Below are 23,509 nucleotides of genomic sequence, written 5' to 3'. Positions count from 1 at the left end.
CAGTATGCTAATTAGTTCTGATTTCATTTGTTTTATTCATATTTGCTTCCATTATTTTTTAAGTGCACAAAATGAGGTAGACACTAGGAAAGATTGAAAATTAAAATAATAAGAATATAGCCACAAACTGAAGATGAAATTACTTTAACATCAGGAATTGTTACAAAGCCTGATTTGTAAAACGATTAATTTATTTACTTTAGAAACAGATTTACAAAGAGGAGGACAGACGGAGAGGTAGAGAGATTTTGCATCTGCTGTTTCTCTCCGCAGTGGTCACTGGGCAGAGCTGAGCTAATCTGAAAGCAGAAGCTTCTTTTTGGTCTTCCATATGGATGGGGGGGCCAAAGGACTGGGACAGTTATCTGCTGCTTCCCCTCACAATAAACAGAGAGCTGGGTGGGAAGTGGAGCAGCCGAGACTCGAACTAGTGCCCATATGAGATGCCAGGGCCTCAGAGGGTGAGCCTGATGTGCCACCGGGACAGCTCCTCCCCCCACCCCACCAAATCCATGGTTTTTAAAGGGATCTTGACATTGTTTTAAATGGACACAATTTGTATTAGCAGATTACGATGAATTCTTAAACATTATCTGGGGGAAATTCTTCATCGAAGATTTAGAGAAAATTGACTCAAGTAGTGGGGAAATTTTTATTACCGGATTATGTTAAATAGTACATCTTTCATTGCAGAATTACTAGGAGAAAGCCTGTAACGTGTTTAAAGGGAAAGATCCAAAATAATTTTCCTCTTATCTAACAGAACCTCCCCAACATCTGTTTATGTTTTTCTGTTGCAATTAACAAGGAATGAAACTTGTAAGCTATTGTCATGGAGCCAACTTTTTGTCATGCTTTCCAGCAGCTCTTTGCTGATATGGACATGTCTTAATTTCTAGTAAAAAGAATAATCAGAGCTGCTACATTTTTTTTTTTATCCCTCCAAGCATTCAGGAACTTAATTGGCTGTTTTGTTACTGATAACTTTTGAAAGCCTCTTGGTGTGTTTGTATTAATATAAGCCATTTGTAGTCTCCATTATTTTACAATCCTTCTAGGCTGACTCTATACCTAATTGTTTTTCTGTGTGTGGGCCAAGTGGAAGATAGATTGGTGTGGTGATTTCTACCAACCCGACGTGACGTGAGCAGGATTCTTCTAACCTCGCGGTTGATGGATAGATCCAGAGACGGCGCTTAGGACCTGAGCTGATGATAATAGAGTGACTTGCTAATGGCAGACTTGTTTGTAGTGGTAGTTATAGGAGAAGATAATCCTGAACCTGGGCCCATCCTCTCACTTTCTAGCTGTAGAATTCTTCTCACTCTTTTTTTATCCAGGCTTCTCAAAAATTCATCTTTGAACTGCTGCTAAACCCAAACATACAGTATTCCTTTGTCTCTCTGTGGAAACCCAATGAATATTAACGGACCTGATGAATATTAATGACTCTTTTGAGGATACCTTTTTGACTTTTTAGCATTGTGACCCTGGAGACAATCCTTCCATCTTATAGAACAGGACTTTTATGAATTCCTCTTTTCTGAAAATACAACAAATGCTCATTATAATGAGTGTAATAACACAAAAGAATTTGTACTTCACCATTTGTGCTTTCTAATGACCCAGTGTTTAAACCTGTTATGTTTTTGTTAAGTACCGATCTATGTCCCCTTGGGTGTTTCTGCTTTAGACCCTTAGGTTTGCAGACTTATTTTCACTATGTGGTTTAATTTGATCAGTCTATTAGAGAATCTACCTTGCAAACTTATTGCTTTTGATAATTTATTACATTTAGTATGTACTGGAAAATTATAGATAAGTCTATCAATAATATATATGTTGTGACAAATTTTAGTGAGTTCATTGGTCAGATTACCAAAGTCCTACGTATTGATTTTTTGAATACCCTTTAATACCTTACATTGAAAAAGCATGTGTTAAGATTGTCACTATTGCTGTATTTTATTTAGGTTATTTTTATTTTCTCCTTAGTGAAATACTCTTTTGTCCTTTGAGGCTCTTAGCATGTTCATTCTGACTTTCTGGCTAAAGATATCTACAGTGTTAGGATTTGCAAGGGTTCTTTAAAAAATGCATGAAGGAGAGGTATTTGGTACAGTAGTTCAGATGCCCCATCTTCTTTTTTAAAAAGGTTTGTTTTACTTTTATTTGAAAGGCAACATTAGAGAGTGACACAAAGATCTTCCATCTGCTGGTTCACTCCCCACTTGACCACAATGGCCGAGTTGGGCTGTTTCGAAGCCAGGAGTTTCTTCAGGTCTCTGCCATTTGTGCTGGAGCTCAAGGACTTGAGTCGTGCTCCACTACTTTCCCATGTCTAAGCAGAGATCTGGATCAGAAATGGAGCAGCTGGGACTCAATCTAATGTCCATAGGGGCTCCTGGTGCCATAGATGGAGGCTTAGCCTGTTACATGGTTTCCCCATCTTTATTGCGTACCGCAGTTCAACTGCCAGCTCTCACTCCAGAATCCAGCATCGGTTGATGCAAAGCCTGGAATGCAACAGTAATAGTTCAAGTAATTGTGTTCCTGCTTCCCATGGACAGACTGGGATTGGATCTGTGGCTTCTAGCTTCAACCTGGCCCTGTTCTAAACATCGTGAACAACACGTGTTGCCTTTGTAGCCCAAATAAACATGGAGATAGGTTATTTTAAAGCTTGTGTGAAGTATAACTTAAAAGATATGTTTGTTTTTGTAAAAAAAAAAATTGAAGATCCTGCCATAATTTTTTCATAATGTGCTTTCTCCATGGACCTTTTCAAGATCCCTTGCATGTGTTTCTCCCAAGCCACTGAGGCCTACAAATCCTACTCTTGAAATAACATGGCATAAAGAAAATATATGGTTGAGTGATGACTCAGAACATGGAATATTGCAAAGTACTAACTAGTAAAATACTAACAGCCTCAATAGTATGGTTGTGATCACATTTTATAAACTTGGATAGGTAATCATTTTTAAATCTCCGGTTTAGCAAGTGACTTAAATTCTTTTTCATTCAATCATTGGAAAGTGTTAGAGCCATGTCCTAATTTCCTCTTTAAACATGAGCTATTTTCATTGTATTTGAAAGGCAGGAGGAGGAAGCAGGCTTAGAGGTGTAGGGAGAAACAGATTTCCCATCCGCTGGGTCTCTCTCCAAATGCCCATAATAGCGTGAGCTTGGCCAGCTCAAAGTCAGGAAGCTGAAAATCTGCCTGAGACATCTAAGTGGGCCTCTGAGCACTGGAGCCTGCCTCCCGGGGTGCCCGTTAACAGGAAGCTGATTTGGCAGTGATGCGGTCAGAGCCTGAATCAGGTACTCTGGGATTCCAGCATCCCACATTCCCAGCTGTGTGTCTGTGCATGCCTCCTGTTTCCTAATAGGAGCAGTCCTGATTTGCGCTTTCTTTTTGACTTTTCTGATCTGTTTCTGGCAAGTTGTGGGTGATACTAATGATCCTATCACAAATGTCTTCACCAGGTTACCTATTAGACAGTCGTGTCTGCATGATTATTAGTCACTTTCACAAATCACATATAGCAGGTGAAGCTTACTAGCTTTTCATCTTCTCCAACCTTCTGATACTCTGACATATATTATTTGTTCACTTAACTGTTGACTAAGATACCCAAGGAATTATTTTATTTCCTACCTCTCCTTTGCTGTCACCTTCACACCCTTACAGAATTAGTCCTGCCAATTTAAACAGCAAAATGTATCATTTCCTCCATATTACTCCTACCAAAACTTAGTCACACTTTAATTATCTGTCACATGACTTATAGACACAGTTTCCTAATTTCTTTTCCTGCTTGCACTTCCCCTCTATCACAAATCCCCACATTAAAAAAAAAATAACTCAATTATCCACTTGGGTACCAGAATATGTATTCTCTTGAATACATAGATCCACTCTATCCCTTACTTGTTATAAAGTATTGTAATGCTTTGCAATGTGAGAGGCCAACCCCTTATTTTGGCAAGCCAATCCTTTCATGATAGTTCTTACATTAATCCATTTTCCCATTATTTTAACAAAATACCCGAGGTTAAATAACTTAGGGAAGAGGTATATTTAGCTCACAGTTCTGCTTTGCATGCATAGTGCTGGCATTGATGGCCAGTGGGGTCATAATGATGGAAGTGTAGATCACAGGGAGTTTGGATGACAGGAAGGCAGAGCTTCAGGAAGGGCCAGGATTGCAACTTCCCGTCAGGTTCCACCTTTTTTTTTTTTTTAAGATTTATTTATTTTTATTGGAAAGGCAACTTACAGGGAGAAGGGGAAAAGGAGAGACATAAATAAATCCCATCTGCTCGTTCAGTGCCCAAATGGCCAGAGCTGATCTGATCCAAAGCCAGGAGCCTGGTCCCTCTTCCAGGTCTCCTACGCAGGTGCACACTTCCGGGCAATGCACTGCTGCTTTCCCAGGCCACAAGCAGGGAGGTAGATGAAAAGTGGAGCAGCTGGGACATGAACTAGCATCCATATGTGATCCCAGTGCCTACAGCTTGAAGAGTTAGCCACTGAGCCACTGTGCCAGGCCCCAGGCATCTTTTAAGTGCCGTATTTTAAATGCCCTCCTAGCTCTTACGGTTGCCACACATCGGACCAAGCTTCTAATATTTGAGCCTACAACTCATCCAGAGCATAGCATTTCCTACTTTCAACTTTCTTCAAGCATACTGAAGTACTTGGAATGTTGAGCATATTAAACTATCTCATGCTTCTCTGTGGTTTTACATTCTCTTTCTTCACAAAGTGCCTGTCTTAGCTAAGTGGATTCCTTTTTATTTCTCACCCCCCACTATCAACCATGTCTTTTCTGAAATGACTTTTTAAGATGTTTACTTTCCCCCTGTTACTCTTTGATTAGTCATCCTGTTCTCTGTCTATGTATGTATTTATGTTTCAGTAATTTGATAAAATTTGGATGTTTTGCTCTGTGATATTCATGCAGATGGAATTGGGGCTGTCTATACTAAGTGTGTGGTCCTACTGCAGCTCTAATGTGCGTAGAAGGGTCTCCTGCCCCAGCATGAAGCCGGCTCTTCTTGCAGTTGTACTGAATGAAGTGTTTTTGATAACCTTGAATGGGTCTGGAAACCCCAGCCTGAGTCATCTTCCTCTCTTGCTCTATGCAGTATTTGTCATTCTTAAGGTCTCGGGTTTAAAAGTGACTTCATTCCTGATATTTTCTCTCTCCCACACATAAGTGCTGTTTCTCTCGCTGTCCCCTCACTGGTGCTGTGTCCCTTTACTACCTGCTGATGTAAAGAATTTGTGTCCACATATACTGTATCTTGTTTTGTCCACTGTTACATGCAGAACATAATAAGGTGTCTAAGACCAGTAGATGATAAAATTGCTTTGGCTGTTCAGCTTAGCAGTTCAGATGTCTACATCCCACATTGGGTTCCATTTCCAACTCCAGCTCCTGATTCCAGGGAGGCAGCCATGATGGCTAAAGTCATTTACTTATTGTCTGGCCTTCAGAGGCCACCGTAGTCCTGCCCAGGCATTGTAAGCCTTTGGAGAGTAACCCAGTAAGTGGCAGCTTTCTCCCTGCTTCTCTGTGATCACCAAGGACCACAAAATCTAGGAAAGTGGAATAGACATAGTTTTTAATGCACTGCAGTATAGATTCACTTATTTTTCACTTGATTTAATTATGAAATCATTCAGCAATTTGTCCTGCTAAAATAATTGATACTGTGTTGATATGACAGTTGTGTATTTGTTGTGAGCATTTTAAGATATTACTTAGCGATGTTTATCCAGACCTCTAAGTTGGGATAAATTGTTTCAAGCAAAATTACATTGTCCAATACATTTTCCCTTTATGTATTGTCTTGGCAAAGTGCTGCCTTCTCTGTTGTACATATCTTCCTGCTAAGGGAGAGAAAAGTCTGAATCCTCTGGTTTTCCACACTAACCTTGTCTTACTTTCCCAGCCGGCGCGAGTCTAGGCATCTCCACCTCTTCATGCCAGCTGTGATGGGATTTGTTGCCACGACAACATCAATTGTATACTATCATAATATTGAAACGTCAAATTTTCCTAAATTACTTTTAGGTGAGTATGATTAATTCAGTCCCTTCTCCCCTCTAAAAAAAGCTATTAGAGTTTTAGCTGTGGAGTCATCCTTCTGGAGAGTGTCAGTAACAGGAAGCACAGAAGAACTAGAGTGACTTTTCTGCTGTTGCCCAGCTCACGTGGAGCCAGGGCTATGGTGAGTTGCTCCAATCTGCTCCCTGAGGACATCAGCCTCAGAGACGCTCCTTGTGAGGTGTCCATGCATGGTGGAAAGCAGGAGAAAGGAATGGGCTGGCTTGGGGCTCACAGACGTGCAGTCCTCAGAAATTGGAGTTCTTCTGGGGAGCTGCTGCACCATCTGCCTTGGGGAACAGCTCACTGCAGTTATAAACCCTCCTGCCCACTTCAGGCTAGCCTTCATTCAGGACCTTTTCTTGCCTTCCCATCCAGTAGATTCAAAGACTGCCCAAGATGCTTCCAATCTTACTTTTGTCTTAGACTAAAATAACATCCCTCATCATGATCAGTTCTAGCATGACCCATCCTTGGCTCCAAGGTATAAACACTTTTATCAAGAGAGCTACAATTTAAGTCTTAGATATGGCTCACGGCTGGCCTTCGAAGGCCTATGGACAAGCTGATGGTATAGGCATAATCATGTGTTTGCATGAAAGCCTATTTAAAACATTCTAAAGCTAAAATTTGATTTGGTTGTTTTAATTTTTTTTATTAATTTTCCCATATCTGAAAGGTTGAGAGTAGATGACAGCCAGGCAGACACATCTTCCATCTGCTGGTTCACTCTCCAAATGCCCACTAGAGTGAGGCTGGGCCAGGCTAAAGCAAGAAGCCCAGAAGGCGGTCCAGCTCTCTCACCCGAGTGTCAGGGACCCACGTATTTGAACTATCACCTGCTGCCTTTCAGCATGTGTGTTCAGCAAACGAGTTGCCAGAGAAGCCAGGACCGAAACTTGGGCACTCTAACGTGAGATGCAGGCAATTTAAGAAGCATGATGCTGTGCAAACATCATCGTGGATGGCTGTGTGATGAAAATGACATGGATACTATATAAACATTAAGAAAGGAAAGCCATCCAAGCCCACCAAGAGTGTTCTATTGATTTTCCCAGTGAACACTGAAATTCAGAGTGAGTGTGAACAAAATACTCATTATTTATATTGTGTCACATGGTGTGACTGAACCAAACCAAAAGAGGCAGATATATATGAAAGACTTATCAACATCTGAATTATTGGAAGAGAAAACTCTCAAGTACAAAATGGCAGGCAGACATCATCACAGAAACCAACCCACCAGAAAGACTAAAATATCCATCTGGTTAACTCCTCCCCCTAAAATGCACTGGAGTTCAATAAGCTACATGTACATACCTGAAAATTGATGGTAAAAACGAATGCAATTAGAAAATGCACATCTAAATAATGCTCTGAAGAAAATGAAGTTAGACTCTGGATGAAATTGTTATGTAGTTACAAGGCTGAATGAAAATTTGATCATTACTCTAGAAGAACTGTAAACATGAAAGATGCTATAACTTTTAGGAGGGAAAATTGGCTCTGGGAAAATTACTTGTGTTTTGAGATCATAGAACTTTAGTCCCAACATTTTATTATGAAAATTACCCAATACAGTATATTGTTAATATCCCTTTTATTTTCTAGGCATTTATCAACCCGTCCTAGTCTTGGTGAATTTTAAGTTGAGTTGGTTGATGCTGAACACTTGTATGTGTATGTGATTCGGTAGAGTTAAATATTCATATGAAATGTACATAAAGTACAGAAATCTTACTTCCCTGAGTCATTGCACCTGTCCCACCTTGCCATCACCCTCCTAAGTTGGCTTAGACTCCTACCCAGTTTCCCCTTGGTCCTCCACAGAAACAACGTCTGTTCTACTCTGGACCCCCAGCATTGACTAGGCTTGCGTGTTTTACATCATCACATAAATTGAATCCAAAATATGCATTGTTTTGAGTGAGATGGGGCTGTGCCTTGCTTCTTGCAACACAGAATGGTGAAGATGAGGGTACCTTGTCCGTGGGATCTCTGTTAAGGCTGCAGTTTCTTTCCGCCTCTGCATATCCGACCTGCTGAGACCCTGCAGCAGTGAAGTCAGTGAACCCAAGCACAGACTCCAGAACTCATAAACTGTGAGGCAGTGCATTTGTTCTGTTCCTTCATTCTCCCCTACTGATTTACTACCCACTGGCCTGAGCTAGATCAGTGTGGAACTGGGAACTGAAATCTCAATCCAGTGGCCCAGGTAGGGAACAGGCACCCAAATGCTTGAGCCATCACCTGTTGACTCCCTGGTAGGTACACATCAGCAGGGTGTTGGAGTCAGCAGCTAGAGATGGGCTTCAGATTTAGGCATTCTGATGTCGGTCTCCGAATTAAGATGTACCCCAGTCTGTGCTATTGTAAGCTCTTAAGTGTATTACAATTTGTTGATCATTTAAATAAACTCAGTAGGTTTACTTCTCTTTGATTCCTTAATTTTTAGAATTTAATTTTATTGTGATCTGACAACATACTTGATAATTTTGTTATTTTAAATTGATGGTTCCTTGTTTCATGAGTGTGTAGTGTGCACTAGTAGTATATGCACTAAACAAGAATATATTTCCTGGAAATATAACTATATGTTATAATACCAGACACCAATTTTTAAACATATATTTTTATTGGAAAGGCAGAATTACAGAGAGAAGGAGAGACAGAGAGAAAGATCTTCCATCTGCTGGTTCACTCCTCAAGTGGCTGCAATAGCCAGGCCTGAGCCGTTCTGAAGCCAGGAGCCAAGAACCAGGAGCTTCTTCAGGTCTCCCATGTGGATACAGGGTCCCAAAGCTTTGGGCCATCCTCTACTGGTTTCCCAGGCCACAAGCAGGGAGCTGGATGGGAAGTGGGGCATCCAGGACATGAACTGGCATTCGTATGGGATCTCACCGCATGTGCAAGGAGAAGACTTTAGTTACTAGGCTACCACACCAGGCCCATCAAACAGAAATTTTAAAAATAAATATCAAACAGTACCAATTGGTTGGTAGTGTTCAGGTCTTATGGTTTTAGTAGTCCTATGCATATTTTGCATTTTATATTTTTTGGAAACTTTAATCCTCTTATAATTACTGGTATTTCTATATTTTATAAATTTACTTCTATCTATTTAGAGAATCAGAGATAGACAAAGATCTCCTTCTGCTAGTTCATTTCCTAAACGCCAGCAGTAGCTGCTCTGGGTCATGCTGAAGCCAGGCGTTCAGTGCAGGTCTCCCAGGTGAGTTGCAAACTACTTGAGCCATTGGGATCACCTCCCAAGATGAACATTAGCAGGAAGCTGGAATTACCAGTAAAGCCTGAACTAGAATCCAGGCACTCAGTAGGCACAGCCAAGTTCCAAATGGTGCAGCTCTATAAAACACCAACCTATGTTTCTATCATTAGTAAGTTTTCCTATTTAGGAAAATGCTCTTCATCTTGATATCTGCTTTACTGGAAATGAGTATAAGTGCTCCTGATTTTTTGTTCAGGCTTCTTCTTTTCATTGTGTGTCTTCTCATTAACTTATTTTTAATCTGTTTCTAATACAAGGAAACCTTATAAAGCTCATGGAAAATGGAATCAAAAGAAAAGTTTATTTTGGTTCCTAAAGTGTGGAAATCCTCATAAGTTTCCTCATGATTTCATGATGCATATTTTTTCATAATATATGATATCCATGAGCTTGCTAATAAAAAAATTTGTAGATTTCAAAAATGTTTGCATCAAAATAAACTTTCGTTTGATTCCATTTTCCATTAACTTTTGGAAGGACCCCATATCTAAGATACATCTTTTCAGATAACATTTGATTTGATCATTTTTCCCCTAAGTTAGGAAAATCTTCACTATTTTACATTAATTCTTCTTGATGATCCCATATCCATCTGGTCTACTTTGAATCAAATTCCTTGGCAGCAACTATCTAGGAATAGTCATACCTGTGACAGAATGCTGCCCATGGTTTTGTGATGGCAAACACTTGATAGCCTTGCTGTCTGTGCTGTTGTGGATGGAGTGAGAGAGGAGTCACTTCATGCCCGCTGCTCTGGAAAGCAGAAATTCCACTCTGTCCCTGCCCTGGGTTCTAGGGTAATAGTGACATCAATCCTGGGGAGCTGCAACACACTTAGATCTCATGTCATCAGGGCTCTTAAAAAAGCACCAGAAGAGAAAGCCACTTCTAACATTGATAGAGGGCCCAGCATGGTAACCTAGGGGCTAAAATCTTTGCCTTGCACACACCAGGATCCCATATGGGTGCCGGTTCTAATTCCAGCAGCCCCACTTCCCATCCAGCTTCCTGTTTGTGGCCTGGGAAAGCAGTTGAGGATGGCCCAAGGCTTTGGGACCCTGCACCCACATGGGAGACCGAGAGCAGGCTTCTGGCTGCAGATCAGCGCAGCTCCAGCTGTCGTGGCCACTTGAAAAATGAATCATCGAATGAAAGATCTTCCTCTGTCTCTTCGCATCTCTGTATATCTGCCTTTCCAATAAAAAAATAAATCTTAAAAAAAAATGTTAGTAGAATGACACCTAAGTTCTGAGAAGTGTTCATTCCTCTCATTAGATGGTTTCTTACACTTTCCCTTACATACAATCCGAGCAGAAGCGTTTGGTACTTTCACGCTGAGACTTGCCTTATCTTGAAACTCCAGAATGCATTCAAGCAGAAATGTTTCATTTTCATAGGAAATCTTTGCAAACAGAGTACTTAAAACTGCCCGCGTTACTAAAAATCATTGTGTTTATGTTATGTGTTTAGTGAAGTTTTGAAGGTAACAGGTAGTGATCGATCATTTCTCTCTTTTTTTTTCCTTCTGTTGTATCAGCTTTATTTCTGTATTGGGTGATGGCGTTTATTACTAAAACAATAAAGCTGGTCAAGTACTGGCAGTCTGGCTTGTGGATGTCGGACTTGCGTTTCTGCATCACTGGCATGATGGTCATCTTGAATGGGCTCCTGATGGCTGTGGAGGTCAATGTCATCCGGGTCAGGGTAGGTATCTAAGGCACTTGGGTTTCATTGCTTGGATTCAGGAGCCCAAGGTTGGAGGTGACAGTCAGCCAAAAGTCATTGGCATTTTTGAGAGTGAGTAAATATGTAGAGTCTGTGGGAAAATATATCTAAAGTTGAACTTTAATTCAGTTTCGGGACACAAATGTTTCAAAAGTCTCCATACTCTAAAATCAGGACTGTGGTTGTGTGTGGTAGTTGTGGAAGACACTGCAGTGAATGGTGAATGCAGAGAACAGATAACAGTGATGAACACCACACACAAGCAACTCAGCATTGACCGTGAAATATTAAAATTTAGGTTTTTTTAGATTCAAAATCTGATGTTTTAAAATTGAATTTATGTATATCTTGGTTCTCAGTAATAACAAGTTTTGAAGTCAGTTGATTTTTTTTTTTAGCTTTTGGCCTCATATAGCTTAAATGAGAAACTATCATTCAACTCAACTAGTTTATTTAATCAATTCGTTATAAAAAACAGGGCTCTTAAATTTATTCAGAAAGAGTTGGAAAGAGGCATGAAAATTTACATTTTGATTGGGTTGAAACTGCAGCGAAGGTTGAAGCTTTGTGTTTAAAATGTGAGACAGGAGTTGCACTGACTGAGCACCTTTTCCTGCCATAGAGGTACGTGTTCTTCATGAATCCCCAGAAAGTGAAGCCGCCTGAAGACCTGCAGGATCTGGGCGTGAGATTTCTTCAGCCATTCGTGAATTTACTGTCCAAAGCCACATACTGGTGGATGAACACGCTCATTATATCTGCTCATAAAAAGCCCATTGATCTGAAGGCAATTGGGAAATTGCCAATAGCCATGAGGGCAGTCACGAATTATGTTTGCCTGAAAGACGCCTATGAAGAACAAAAGGTAATTTAGTGTATGTCTTCCTTTGACATAGCTTTGGAAATGTGTAACAGAACAAAGCATAAATACATTTTATCATGAAAGACCAGCCAGTTTTGCCTGTCTTACTAGTATTTGAGACTATAATACACAGGGCCCCTGGGGAGCAAGTTGAAGAGCCCATGGAGTAGGTATGGTATTAAAATAGTCACGTTAAGCGTTGCTATGTCTAAAATAGTCATCCGTCAATACAGGGAGGAAAATATAATGATTTTGTGTAAATAATCCATGTTGACATGTGATATCACAAATACATAAAGCCCTTAACTATTTTCTGATGCATCATATGAATAGTATATGTAGGTTAAAAAGGAAATGCTCACTTTAAAAAAAGTTTCCTCTGTGAGGAGGGTGGAAGGGGGAACCCCTGAGTGTTTGGAACTGTATCATGAGAAATAAAGGTTTTATTAAAAATTCAAATAAGCAAATACCATGTAAGCTAATATTGCTAATTACTATATAAACCTGATTTAAAAATTTGAAAAAAATTACACAGGAAAAAAAAGTTTTCAAACTGAAATGTAGGAAAGAGGGAGAGAGAGGGCAGGATGGAGTGGGTGAGAAAGTGAAGGATGGATGAGGGGAGAGAGTGTTTAAATCTGTTGGTCCACTCCCCAAAGGTGAGGACGGAGTCAAGCCAAAGTCGAGCATTAAACTCGCTTCGGGTCCTCCATGTGGGTGTCAGGGCCCCAGACTTGGAGCATCTTGCGCTGCCTTCCCTTAGCAAGGATTTGAACCAGATGTCAAGTAACTGAAACTTGAACCAGTGCTTATTGAGGAGTCTGGTGTCCCAGACCATGGCTTAACCCACTACACCATCACACTGGACCCTGATATCACCTTTAAAAAATTCTTCATTACTGACAGAAAAATTGATATTATAGTTGAAAGTTGGAATCTAAATTTAAAACATAAGTGACACCTGCCAACTCCATGTAGCGTCAACATCTGTGTCTCCTCTAAAATTGGTTTCCTATGGATTCTTCTTTGAGTATTAATAACTGCTTTAGAAGTTTTAAAAGTAAAAATTTTGAAAATTTCAGCTTGTTATTATTCTAAGAAGTTATTTGTTACAGCATTAGATGTGTTTGATATTGCAATCATCTTCAATTCCCAGGCTGTTTAAAAACTTTAGTATTCACTACCACACTGGGAAAAAAATTAGGATATGGCAAATCAGAGAAATGTTTCTGGCTGTTTTAAGTCAAGATCAACAAAGCATTTTCTTGTAAATGATGATACTGACTTGTGTTTCTGGGCCAGAGTTTAATATTATGAAATGAATCTTGCAGGAAATGGTTACTGCGGATGAACCTGAGTCCCTTCTGTGGCTTAACCTCTGGGAATAGCATTGCATAATGTTTGAAAAACTTCTCTGCTGAAGTAAAGACTTGCAGAAGAGTGTCAACATAGTTTACATTTTTCCGAGTGCTCTTTACAACATAGAACAGGTTGAACTTGGTACATAAGTGTCTTAAATCAGTAAACTTAAGAAAATAAATCCAATAGGGAATTTAGTGTGAAATACAATTGAGTTCCGTTACACACACACACACACACACACACACACACACACACACACACAAAATTTATCCACCTCCTTCACAAATTTTAATGATGGTAATTCAGCAGGTATTCTGATCTTTATAACGAATATATGTACAGATAGAAAGCCGTGAGCTGGCTGACGCACACTAGGTATTCTTTTTATATTCCTTGAAAGAATACCTAGAAGACACAAACTGTGATTTTTGAAAGCGGTGACTGCCATTCACCTGGATGGAGTAACTTGTAGATGTATTTGGAGGATTGGATGATTCAATTTGTGTCACTTACAATAATCTGGTAGATAAATCTCTTGGGATACAGTAACTATAGAAATCAGAAATCCCCACCAGTCCCTCCGTTGCTTACAAAACTGTACTGTCCTGTGTTCCACATGTTCTTATTTGATGTTTATGACAGATACTAATTTTCCAAATCAAAAGAAACTAAAATTGCATATATCTTTAAGAATTTCACATCATCCTTTGGCAACTGAAAATAATAGAATCTCAGAAACACTGACATGCTTTCATTCTGTTGATTTCAGTGAAACATTTAAACACCATAGTGTACTTAGAGTGCAAGAATATATAATTGTGCATATCATACTGGAAAGGACTAATTTACCGTTTATCTTTAATCTTTTTTTAGGTTCTCATTTTACTTACGTATGTAAGTGTTCATTTATTGGAAAGCCAAGAGAGAGGGAGCCAGGGAGAGAGAGATTCTCCACCCACTGGTTTATTCCTCAGATCTCAAATGCCAATAACAGGGTTAGGCCAGGCGGAAGTCTGGAGTCAAGAACTTGTAGGTCTCTCACAGAGGGTGGCAGTGACCTTGAGCCAGGACAGATTTCTTCCTAGGATGTGTATTGTCAGGAAACTAGATAAGAAGTGGGGTAGGGATGCAAACCCAGACCCTCTGATTCAAAAATACTGGAGTCTTCACCAGTGACTGAAACACATGCTTCTCTAAATTTTTTAAACATTTTCAAAGAGCATTATAAGGAATTTTTGTAGTTCTGAATTGCTGCCATAGATTTTTTTTTTTTACTTTGGTTTATCTTGTTTTACTTTCAGAAAAAAGTAGCTGATCGTCCAAACCGGACTCCGTCTATATGGCTGGCCATGTACAGAGCCTTCGGACGGCCGATTCTACTTAGCAGCACGTTTCGTTATTTGGCGGATTTACTAGGTTTTGCCGGACCACTCTGTATTTCTGGGATAGTTCAGCGTGTGAATGAAACCCAGACTGGGACAAATAACACAACGGGAGTAAGTTCATGATACTTTCCAGAGAAAACATAGCAGTAGCAGATTTTGTTGTAATTCTTGGTTTTCACTAATGCGTTCTTGTAAGTAGTTCAAATTGGTTTATTGACACAACAGGACAAAAATAGTTGTTTTCTTGTGGAAAGTTACTTGCGTATATTTTCATTGAAGCTACCTGGCCGACAAAATTATTTTGCAGATTCAAAGGCCGTAAATACTTAATGAACCCCTGCGTGCCAGAAAATGTGTGTAGAAATTTTGAATTATTTCATTTGATTTTTATAGTAATCTTTTAAAGAATGACATGGATGCAGGATGGTTGGGCCACATATTTACAAGTTCATGACCAATGATGTTAATGTGATTTATATCATTGTACATGTATTTTTTCATATAAGATCCATCCATCTGTCTCAATGAATACAGCAGATAATATTCTATCATGCATATATTTTGGGTATATATATATGTATATGGCACAGTATATTCATAGATTAGAAAATATTTGTAATAATTCAAACAAATTTCATAAATATGGAATCTGTTTTCTATTCTTAAGTTCTTTGTCATGAATTGTGTGGATTAAGATAAAAATTAGTTTACTTAGTTTCACAAACTCTAGCTCAGATAGGCTGTCACTTTCGTATTCCTTCAATCTGATTTCCCTTCTCACCTCTGCATCTGTTTAAATTTTGTGCATTAGCAAAACCTATGTTAAAGGCTACCTCATCCATGAATTTTTTTTCCTGATCATGCTAGTTGGAATTTGACTCTCCTTGATACTTCTGTAACATTTCATTTACTTCGTGTTGACAGTTTCTAACTATTGTTCGAAATAAAGTGTGATGCTTACTGATCAGTTCATCTTTTGGGGTTTTGGGGACCTTTGGACAGAATGATTGAACTGTTCATGCTCGTACGCACGTTTGTTTTGAATTGCCATTGAAGTGAACAAGTCTGTTTCACCACTGAATACACTTGTTCAGCGTTTTGACCCTGCCACTAAATAGATACATAAATTCTGCAGAATGCTTTTACCACGCTTGTTGCTTACACCTATTAGCTGCGTTTTTTTTTTCTCAGAATAGGACTTGTGTCTTTTTACATTCCAGTGGCAGAAGAGGAAGCATGATTACCAGCCCAACTTTATGGGATTTTCTTTGTAGAAAATGAGGAATATCCAGATGGCACGAAGCATTTAGTTGATTGCTATCTTTTCTGTTCTTCTAACAAGCATGCTTCCATACCACCGTTGTAAAGCAAAAATCAGTGGATTTTGCATATCCTAGTGGTTAATTTGTGATATTCCTGCTAAGCAAACTTTCTTAATTTGTGTCAGGTTACTGGAAGAGTTGCATGAACACAATCAGATTTTTACTTTATAGTTTATAATTCATTTTATCAATATAAATTAAGATATGGAAGAATTAGGGTCAACTTGTAGAATTATTTTAAGCTAGTGAGGTTCTAGAACTTGTATTGAATTTCCATCAGATCAAATGAGGAGATATTCATTTTGTGATTCCAATTTCTACATTGCAGTTCAGTTTGTTTTAGTACTTCCTATTTAGCATAGGTAGAGTATGACGATTGTTCAAAAACCTGATGGAAAATGTACTATTAAAATCCATGCCCAGATTTCAAAGTGTTGCAGAAAAATGGACATTTTCTTGAATTCTGCTTCCATGAGTTTTTAAATTATCTACTTTTGTGGAAAATTCATTCAAAATTTTTAAGTATAAACTTATCATTTTAAGGCATTTTAGCCAATGGTAAGCAGTTGAGCAGTTCGTTCATGTATTCTGTGGGTTTGCGTATGTTATGAAGTGAATCCAAAATTGCCTGTTGTGATCCATTCCACTGACATTATGAAGACATTGAGTATCCATATGTCAGTGTCACTTATCCTTAATAACATGAACTGTTGACTTCGTGTATGAAAAGACTTGTTTAATTTTGTGTATTTTTCTTTTCCTTTTGGGGACAAGATTTCAGAAACACTCTCATCCAAGGAATTTCTTGAAAATGCTTATGTCCTCGCAGTTCTTCTCTTCTTGGCTCTTATTCTGCAGAGGACATTCCTGCAGGCGTCCTACTATGTCACCATAGAGACGGGCATTAACCTCCGTGGAGCACTGCTGGTAGGCGCTGATTTTGATGGATCTTTGTTTCTCGAAAATTCCGTATCTGTCCAGGAATAGGAATAACAGTAGTTTCAGTTATGTGATTCCATTCCACTTGGCACTTTGATGTTACAGCAACACCTTTCCAGGATCTGCATAATGAAAGAAATATAGTGCTAACTAGTAAACCTATTAGAAATGACTTCAGAAATCCTAAAGTCAGAAAAACACTTTTAACTCATGCATTGCCTGATTCCTAATCCTATTTGTTAGTGAGCTAATGTTTGAGGTTCAATATCTACTTTGCTCATAGTACTAGAAAAATGGTTAAGGGCTAGCAGGATACTCAAATGAATAATAGTGACAGACTGAACATGGGTGTACAGCACTTTTTTCAAAAAGCTTAAAATGTCATATTTTCAATGAAAATAAGTGTTGATGCAAAGTTTTAAAGTGTATCTTGTTTTTCTTTTCTTACAGGCCATGATATACAATAAGATACTAAGGCTGTCCACTTCTAACTTATCTATGGGGGAGATGACCCTGGGACAGATCAACAACTTGGTTGCCATTGAAACCAACCAACTCATGTGGTTCTTGTTCCTGTGTCCCAATCTATGGGCTATGCCTGTTCAGGTAGATCATCATAAGTAACATTCTGATTGCAGAGGGGATAAAAGGAACATCACAGTATTTAGCTCATTGCTGGTATACACTGTCCATGTGCTTGTGTTGCTATTCTTGGTTTATAGATAAATAAGCTGACAGGCAGGGTTTGGAATTACACTGTGTTCAAATATCTGCTCTTACTGTTCTTTGGTCAAGTACTTGGCCACTGAAACATTTATTTCCCTCAGTATAAAACAATTGTAGTATCTACTTTGTGGAGTTGTAGACATGGTCGAGATGTAATACATTGACAACACATAAGGCATTTACCAACAGTACCTAATATTTTGTGCAGTTATTAGTAGTTAAGATGGTTTTGTAAGTCCTTGCAAGTTAGAGAGCCATGATTTGCCCCCTTTCATTTTGGTAAACTCTCTTACCACATTTCTAAATTGCTTTAATTTGTTTCGTAGTGTTAATAGCTGGTATGCCACAAAATATCAAACTCTATCAGATGTTAGGAAGTTGTCAAAGTAGGAGACTATTTAGCTTTGTCCAGTGTAGAACAGTATTTTAGTAAAGGCATGTGGTTATCCCCTCCCCTGCCAACAAGCACTGCTGCTAAGTACAGACTTTGGGAATAAGTGATGTCCAAGTTTTGTATGCTATAGATAGCACTTATACTGTAGGTGTCTTTGACATAATCTGTCACTTATATCCCAGGGTACTCATTTTATTAACAAAGAATAAAATAATAAAGGAGATGTGCTAGCTTCTAAATTTATCATTTCATATATTAATGGAAAGCAGAGCCAAGTAAAAGTGTAGATAGTGTGTACAGGGTAGATGAAGATAGAGTTGCTTGTCTGAAATATACTGACAGACCAATTAGAAAGCTACTTATCTTGTATAAATTAAAATGCACCAAGAAACATGCTCTACACAAAATGATTGCTTTTGTGGGTGACTTTATCAAATCGCTGGTCTGATCAGAATTCCCAGTGAACCTGAATGACTTGATTGACTAGTTGATGTAGCATCGACACCATACGGATGGTATTATCATTCTGTAGCACAGAATGTGTGTTTAAAATGTATGGACGCATCTCTTGAATTGATTTTGAGCCATAATAATTTTGAGGTCCTATGAAAAATATTTTCTAGGTAGCAGAATTAAATCTTAAAATTGTTAATGGAAGAAGGAAGTGTGAATCTGAAGGGGGCCATCCTATATGGTTCAGATATGGGTTTTAATAAATAAATTTAAAAAGAAAAATGAAGTAATGAGCTATGCCAACTTCATGTTCCCAAAAGTTTCAGTTCAGCCTTGCCTTCTTGACATGACATGATGAATAGGGTCCTTAAAATTTCATCAATGAACAAACAGCCACACTGGACTCTCCCATCATGCCACCTTCCATAATTCCACTCTTTAAAAGTTACAACAATTCTAACAGAATACAGAATGTGAAGTTTATGATAGTAGACACCATTTTTAGGAAACAAAAAACTTTGTGTCTTTTAAAAGATAAGTCAGCTTTAGAAAGCCAGGAGCATTGCGGACCTACTCTGCAACTTTATAGAAATTGATGAGACACCAGTTGTACAGCTCATCTTACTAAAAATAAGTTACTAACACTTAGCATTCCACGAATAAATCATGGGTAAAACACACCTGTCACAGTGGAGTTGACATCCAAATAAATGTAATACAACAAGTAAGAAATACTGCATTTTTATTTTAAATATGTCCTTTTGTATAGTGGCTTCGCGGTCTCGTTCATTCCCATGTGATTTCCTTTGTAGATCATAATGGGAGTGATTCTGCTCTATAATTTACTTGGCTCCAGCGCCTTGGTTGGCGCAGCTGTTATTGTGCTCCTTGCGCCCATTCAGTACTTCATTGCCACAAAGCTGGCAGAAGCTCAGAAAAGCACTCTGGTAAGTAGCATGTCTTGGAAACCTTATTAGGAAAATCCATTCATGCTGTTTGACATGTATCGTATAGGAGGTTCATGCATACCATTCTGGATGACTTCATGTTGAGCCTTAGGCATTGTGAAAACAAGTTTTAGAAGCGGATTGAAGACTTACCAGTCTAAGGATTAAGATGCCAGAGTCGCAGTGCCTAATTTTTTGAATACAGTAAAGTGGTGAGATGGCAGATCTTCCATTGCTGGTGGATAGAACACTGAAGTGTACTTGGAGGCCATGGGATGTCAGTTAGTGACATGGAAAAAAACGGATCAAGAGACAAATGAAGGGCCAGAGATGGTGCTTCTGCAATGGAACTTCCCCGTGACTGACTGAAATGATGTGATGATCTGTGGAATTACATGGAAATGTGTCTGTGTCAGTTCTTCTGATTCAGCATGTTCATGGTCAGCTCAGCAAGCCAGGAATAGCCAAGTTATTGACCCTTTCTGGCTTCCATTTGCCATGAAATCATTTTATCTGAGCAAGAATTGCAGATAACAAATTGTTGACAGCATGTTAAGAAATAAAGTTCGATTAAATATGAAAAAGGATGTATATAAATTGGGCGTAAAATGTCAAGATGTTGCCACCAAAGGAGTTGTCTCTACAGCTGGGATTTTCACTGTGATGGTGACTTGTGTGTCACACGGGGATTTTTGTCGCTTTTTCCCTGCTGCTTCTGATGAGGCTACTCATTTCTGACTGAGGCAGCTGTGCCTTCTGTTCCGCCAATACAAGAAGGTGTGGTGGATAAACGAAGACGCCAAGGTCCTTAGGCATCTGTCTTCCATTTAGCACTATCCATTCACTCATCCTGCAGTACTCGATAGATGCTTAAGACCTTGGAAGACAAAAAAATGAAGCAAAATAAATAAATAAATAAAAAGGCATTTGCTGCTGCTTTTCCACATAAACTTTTGGCCCCTCTGCTGTCCCTGTGATAGTGAATAGGCCATAAGGTTATATTGTACCTTGCTAGTAATTTTAATATGTCACTTGCTAGTGAAAAAAAAAAAACCTAGCTGATAAAATCAAAGCATTTATCTGTTACAAATCTCTAATTTTCATCCAAGTTGTTACTGTTACTCGCTGTTGTGTCTAATTTACAACTTAACAACTTACACAGGAACTTGTAAATAAATATATAAAATCTCTTAATGTCCCAAGTAATAGTCTTAATCTCATTAACTGTATCGTCAAGCAACAATGTGACTGCACGCAATACTTGACCCTCATATTCCCAATTCAGAAGTGAAAGAACAATTTTGTTTTTGTTCTCCTAAGTAGGATGAATAGTGCTGAGGAGATAGTAAAAGGGTCTAGATTTTGGGAGCCATTGTAAGTTCTACATCATTTCCATGTTTCTCTATATTACCTGTAAATATTATTCAAAAAAATCATGTGAAACTAAAGAATTTTCATATACAAACCAAAGCAACCGGTATACTTAAGCTTTGAGGTAAAAATAAACTTTGAGACCATCTCATCAAAGTCTTAATTTTAGTTGACTTGTTTTTGTCTTAACTGTAGAGAGAGGGGTGATTTAAGTAGGTGGAGGAGGGAGGAAGGTAGAGAGGAGGAGGTGAAGAAGGAAGGAAGGAAGGAAGGAAGGAGAGAGAGAGAGAGAGAGAGAGATCTTCCATTTGCTGGTTCACTTCTCAAATGCTAGCTGGGGCAGGCTGAAGCCCGGGTCCTGGAACTCCCACGAGTTCCTGGTTCCATGAGGATGGTAGCGACCCAAATGTTTGGGCTGTCACCTGCTGCCTCCCAATGCATACATCAGCAGAAAGCTGTGAGTTAGAGCTGGGATTCCAACGTAGGCACTCAGATAGGGGATGTTGAATATTCCAGCTGGCTGCTTAAATGAGATGATCACATTCTCATATCAGAGAGCTGGTTCTTCTAGCTACCTTGATTCCAATCTGTCTTCATGAGAACACATCTCAGAAGGCAGCACAGGATGGTGCTAGTGTGAAGGACCCTGTCGCCCACTTGGAAGCCTGGGTGGAGTTTTGTGCTGCTTGCTTCTACCTGGTCCACCCTTGACTATTAAGGGTGTGTGGGATGTAAACTGGTATATGGAAGATATCTTTCTGTAGCTTTCTCTTTTAAGCAGATGAAAATAAACAAACATAAAGCAATGGAGGAGACCACAGTGCAAACAGTTTACTTCTGGGAATTTTGCTGTCATTGTTAATTGAGCAGATCCACAGTCAAGATCTGAATTGAGTCCATGAAATGCTTCTGCCTTTCTGATTGTCTTGGGTGCTATTTGTACTGTTTTCCCCCTTGTTGTATAGGATTACTCCACAGAAAGACTCAAGAAAACCAATGAAATACTGAAAGGCATCAAGCTTCTCAAGTTGTATGCCTGGGAGCACATTTTCTGCAAAAGTGTGGAAGAAACAAGAGTGAAAGAACTGTCCAGTCTCAAAGCGTTTGCCCTGTATACCTCACTGTCCAGTAAGTTCTGCTGCTCTCGGGACAGAAAATGGGAAGGGTATCCAGCAAATGCACTGTTTACTCTCTTTTAGTTGTGATTTGTGAGATGCTGTAGCTACCAAAGGGAGAATGTATTTTCTATCCATGCATACTCCAATAGTCATTAATCACATGAGGTTAAGAGTCTAATGAGCAACAAAAGCACAGGTTCAAAATCAAGTAGACCTTAATTTGGTTCCTTTCAAAGTATATGTCCTTGGTCATGGGACTTGGAAAGCAGAAGTCCTTGGTTTCTTCATATGTAAGATATTAATGGTGATAATTTTAATATCTGTAATTGAAACATTTATTAGTCACAATTAGATTGGGTAGCTGGTTTCACTAACATTTTCTATTTTAAAATTGGATATAATTTTCTAAAAATTAAATATAAGTTTTAAATTTTGTTAATATGAAGAGAACAGATACATATATTTCATAGGTGTATAGTTCTAATAAATAAACATACATATTACCTAGGGTCTTGTCTAAAAATTGGTGCTTATGCCACTGTCTTGTTGAGTTTTTCTCAAAATTTTCCTCTAGTAATTGGATATAGATACAGATTGTCGATCCATTTGGGGTTGATTTTGTAGGGGCGTAAGGTGGAGTCTAGTTTCCTTCCTTCTTCAGCATGTCAGATCTGGTTTTCCCAGTACTACTTGTTGAAGAGACTGTACTTTCTCCAGGGACTGATAAGGGCTCATTTGTCAAAGATTTATTCCTTGGGCTGCATGAGTTAAATGTGGGGTTTCTATTCTGTTTTATTGGTACATTTCTCTTTATGTAACAGTGCCAGGGTGTTTTGATTATAACTACCTTGTAGAGAGTCTTAAAATCAGCTTTTTGTTGCTTTTGTTTTAAGATTGTTTTGGCTCTTTGTGGTCTCTCGTATTTCCCTATGAATCTTGGTATTATTTTTCTAGATCTGAGAAGAACATCCATGGTATTTTGATTGAGATCATGCTAAATCTAAAAATCCCTTTGGTTGTAAGGATGCTTTGATGATCCTAATTCTCACAATCCACAAACACAGAAGATTCTTTTCCTTTTTATTTTTTGTCTTCTGTTTTCTTTATTTTATTTCTCATGATACAGTTCCTGAGGCTTAGAGATTTCCCCTTCCACCCTTCCCCCCAACTTTACTGTTTTCCCCTGGATTATAACAATAGTACAGCCCTTCAGTAACAATCCAAAGTCCATAATTCTATTTAATTGTATCATGACATTGTAGGTACAGACAATGGTAGAAAGCCCAGCATTCTGTGGTCAAGATATATTTAACAGTTTCGTTGGGAGTCCATCTGTCATTCAGAGCTAGAGAGCCACACTCCATGGTATTGTACTTGCCTCTATTTTACAGTTCCTTTAGATAAATATATATGTATACATATTTACCTGTGTATCTACTGATCTTGTATTTTGCATGAAGATTTATCAGAGAGAACATATGATATTTGTCCTCTTGC

At 38.8% G+C, this 23,509-nt stretch overlaps 1 protein-coding gene across 7 annotated transcripts in view; it reads left to right on the top strand.

Annotated features, from left to right (window-relative positions):
* Window positions 1–23,509, top strand: part of ABCC9 (ATP binding cassette subfamily C member 9) — a 101,069-nt gene that overhangs the window by 2,128 nt on the left and 75,432 nt on the right. For 5 of the 7 annotated variants that reach the window (XM_040968405.1, XM_040968398.1, XM_040968420.1 and 2 more), the window contains exons 3-10: window positions 5,965–6,086; window positions 10,946–11,112; window positions 11,756–11,998; window positions 14,659–14,857; window positions 16,846–16,991; window positions 17,454–17,609; window positions 19,389–19,523; window positions 21,860–22,022. In XM_040968405.1, coding sequence (XP_040824339.1) covers window positions 5,965–6,086; window positions 10,946–11,112; window positions 11,756–11,998; window positions 14,659–14,857; window positions 16,846–16,991; window positions 17,454–17,609; window positions 19,389–19,523; window positions 21,860–22,022 — 1,331 coding nt within the window. Of the gene's footprint in view, window positions 1–5,964; window positions 6,087–10,945; window positions 11,113–11,755; window positions 11,999–14,658; window positions 14,858–16,838; window positions 16,992–17,453; window positions 17,610–19,388; window positions 19,524–21,859; window positions 22,023–23,509 lie in introns of all 7 variants that reach the window. The other 2 variants (XM_040968394.1, XM_040968387.1) reach the window with 1 other exon arrangement.

The sequence above is a fragment of the Ochotona curzoniae genome, unplaced genomic scaffold (genome assembly GCF_017591425.1).
Source record: "Ochotona curzoniae isolate NIBS_2020 unplaced genomic scaffold, NIBS_Ocur_1.0 contig_1482, whole genome shotgun sequence".
NCBI lineage: Eukaryota > Metazoa > Chordata > Mammalia > Lagomorpha > Ochotonidae > Ochotona > Ochotona curzoniae.
The sequence above is the reverse complement of the archived record's forward strand: the minus strand, read 5'-3'. Positions and strand labels throughout refer to the sequence as shown.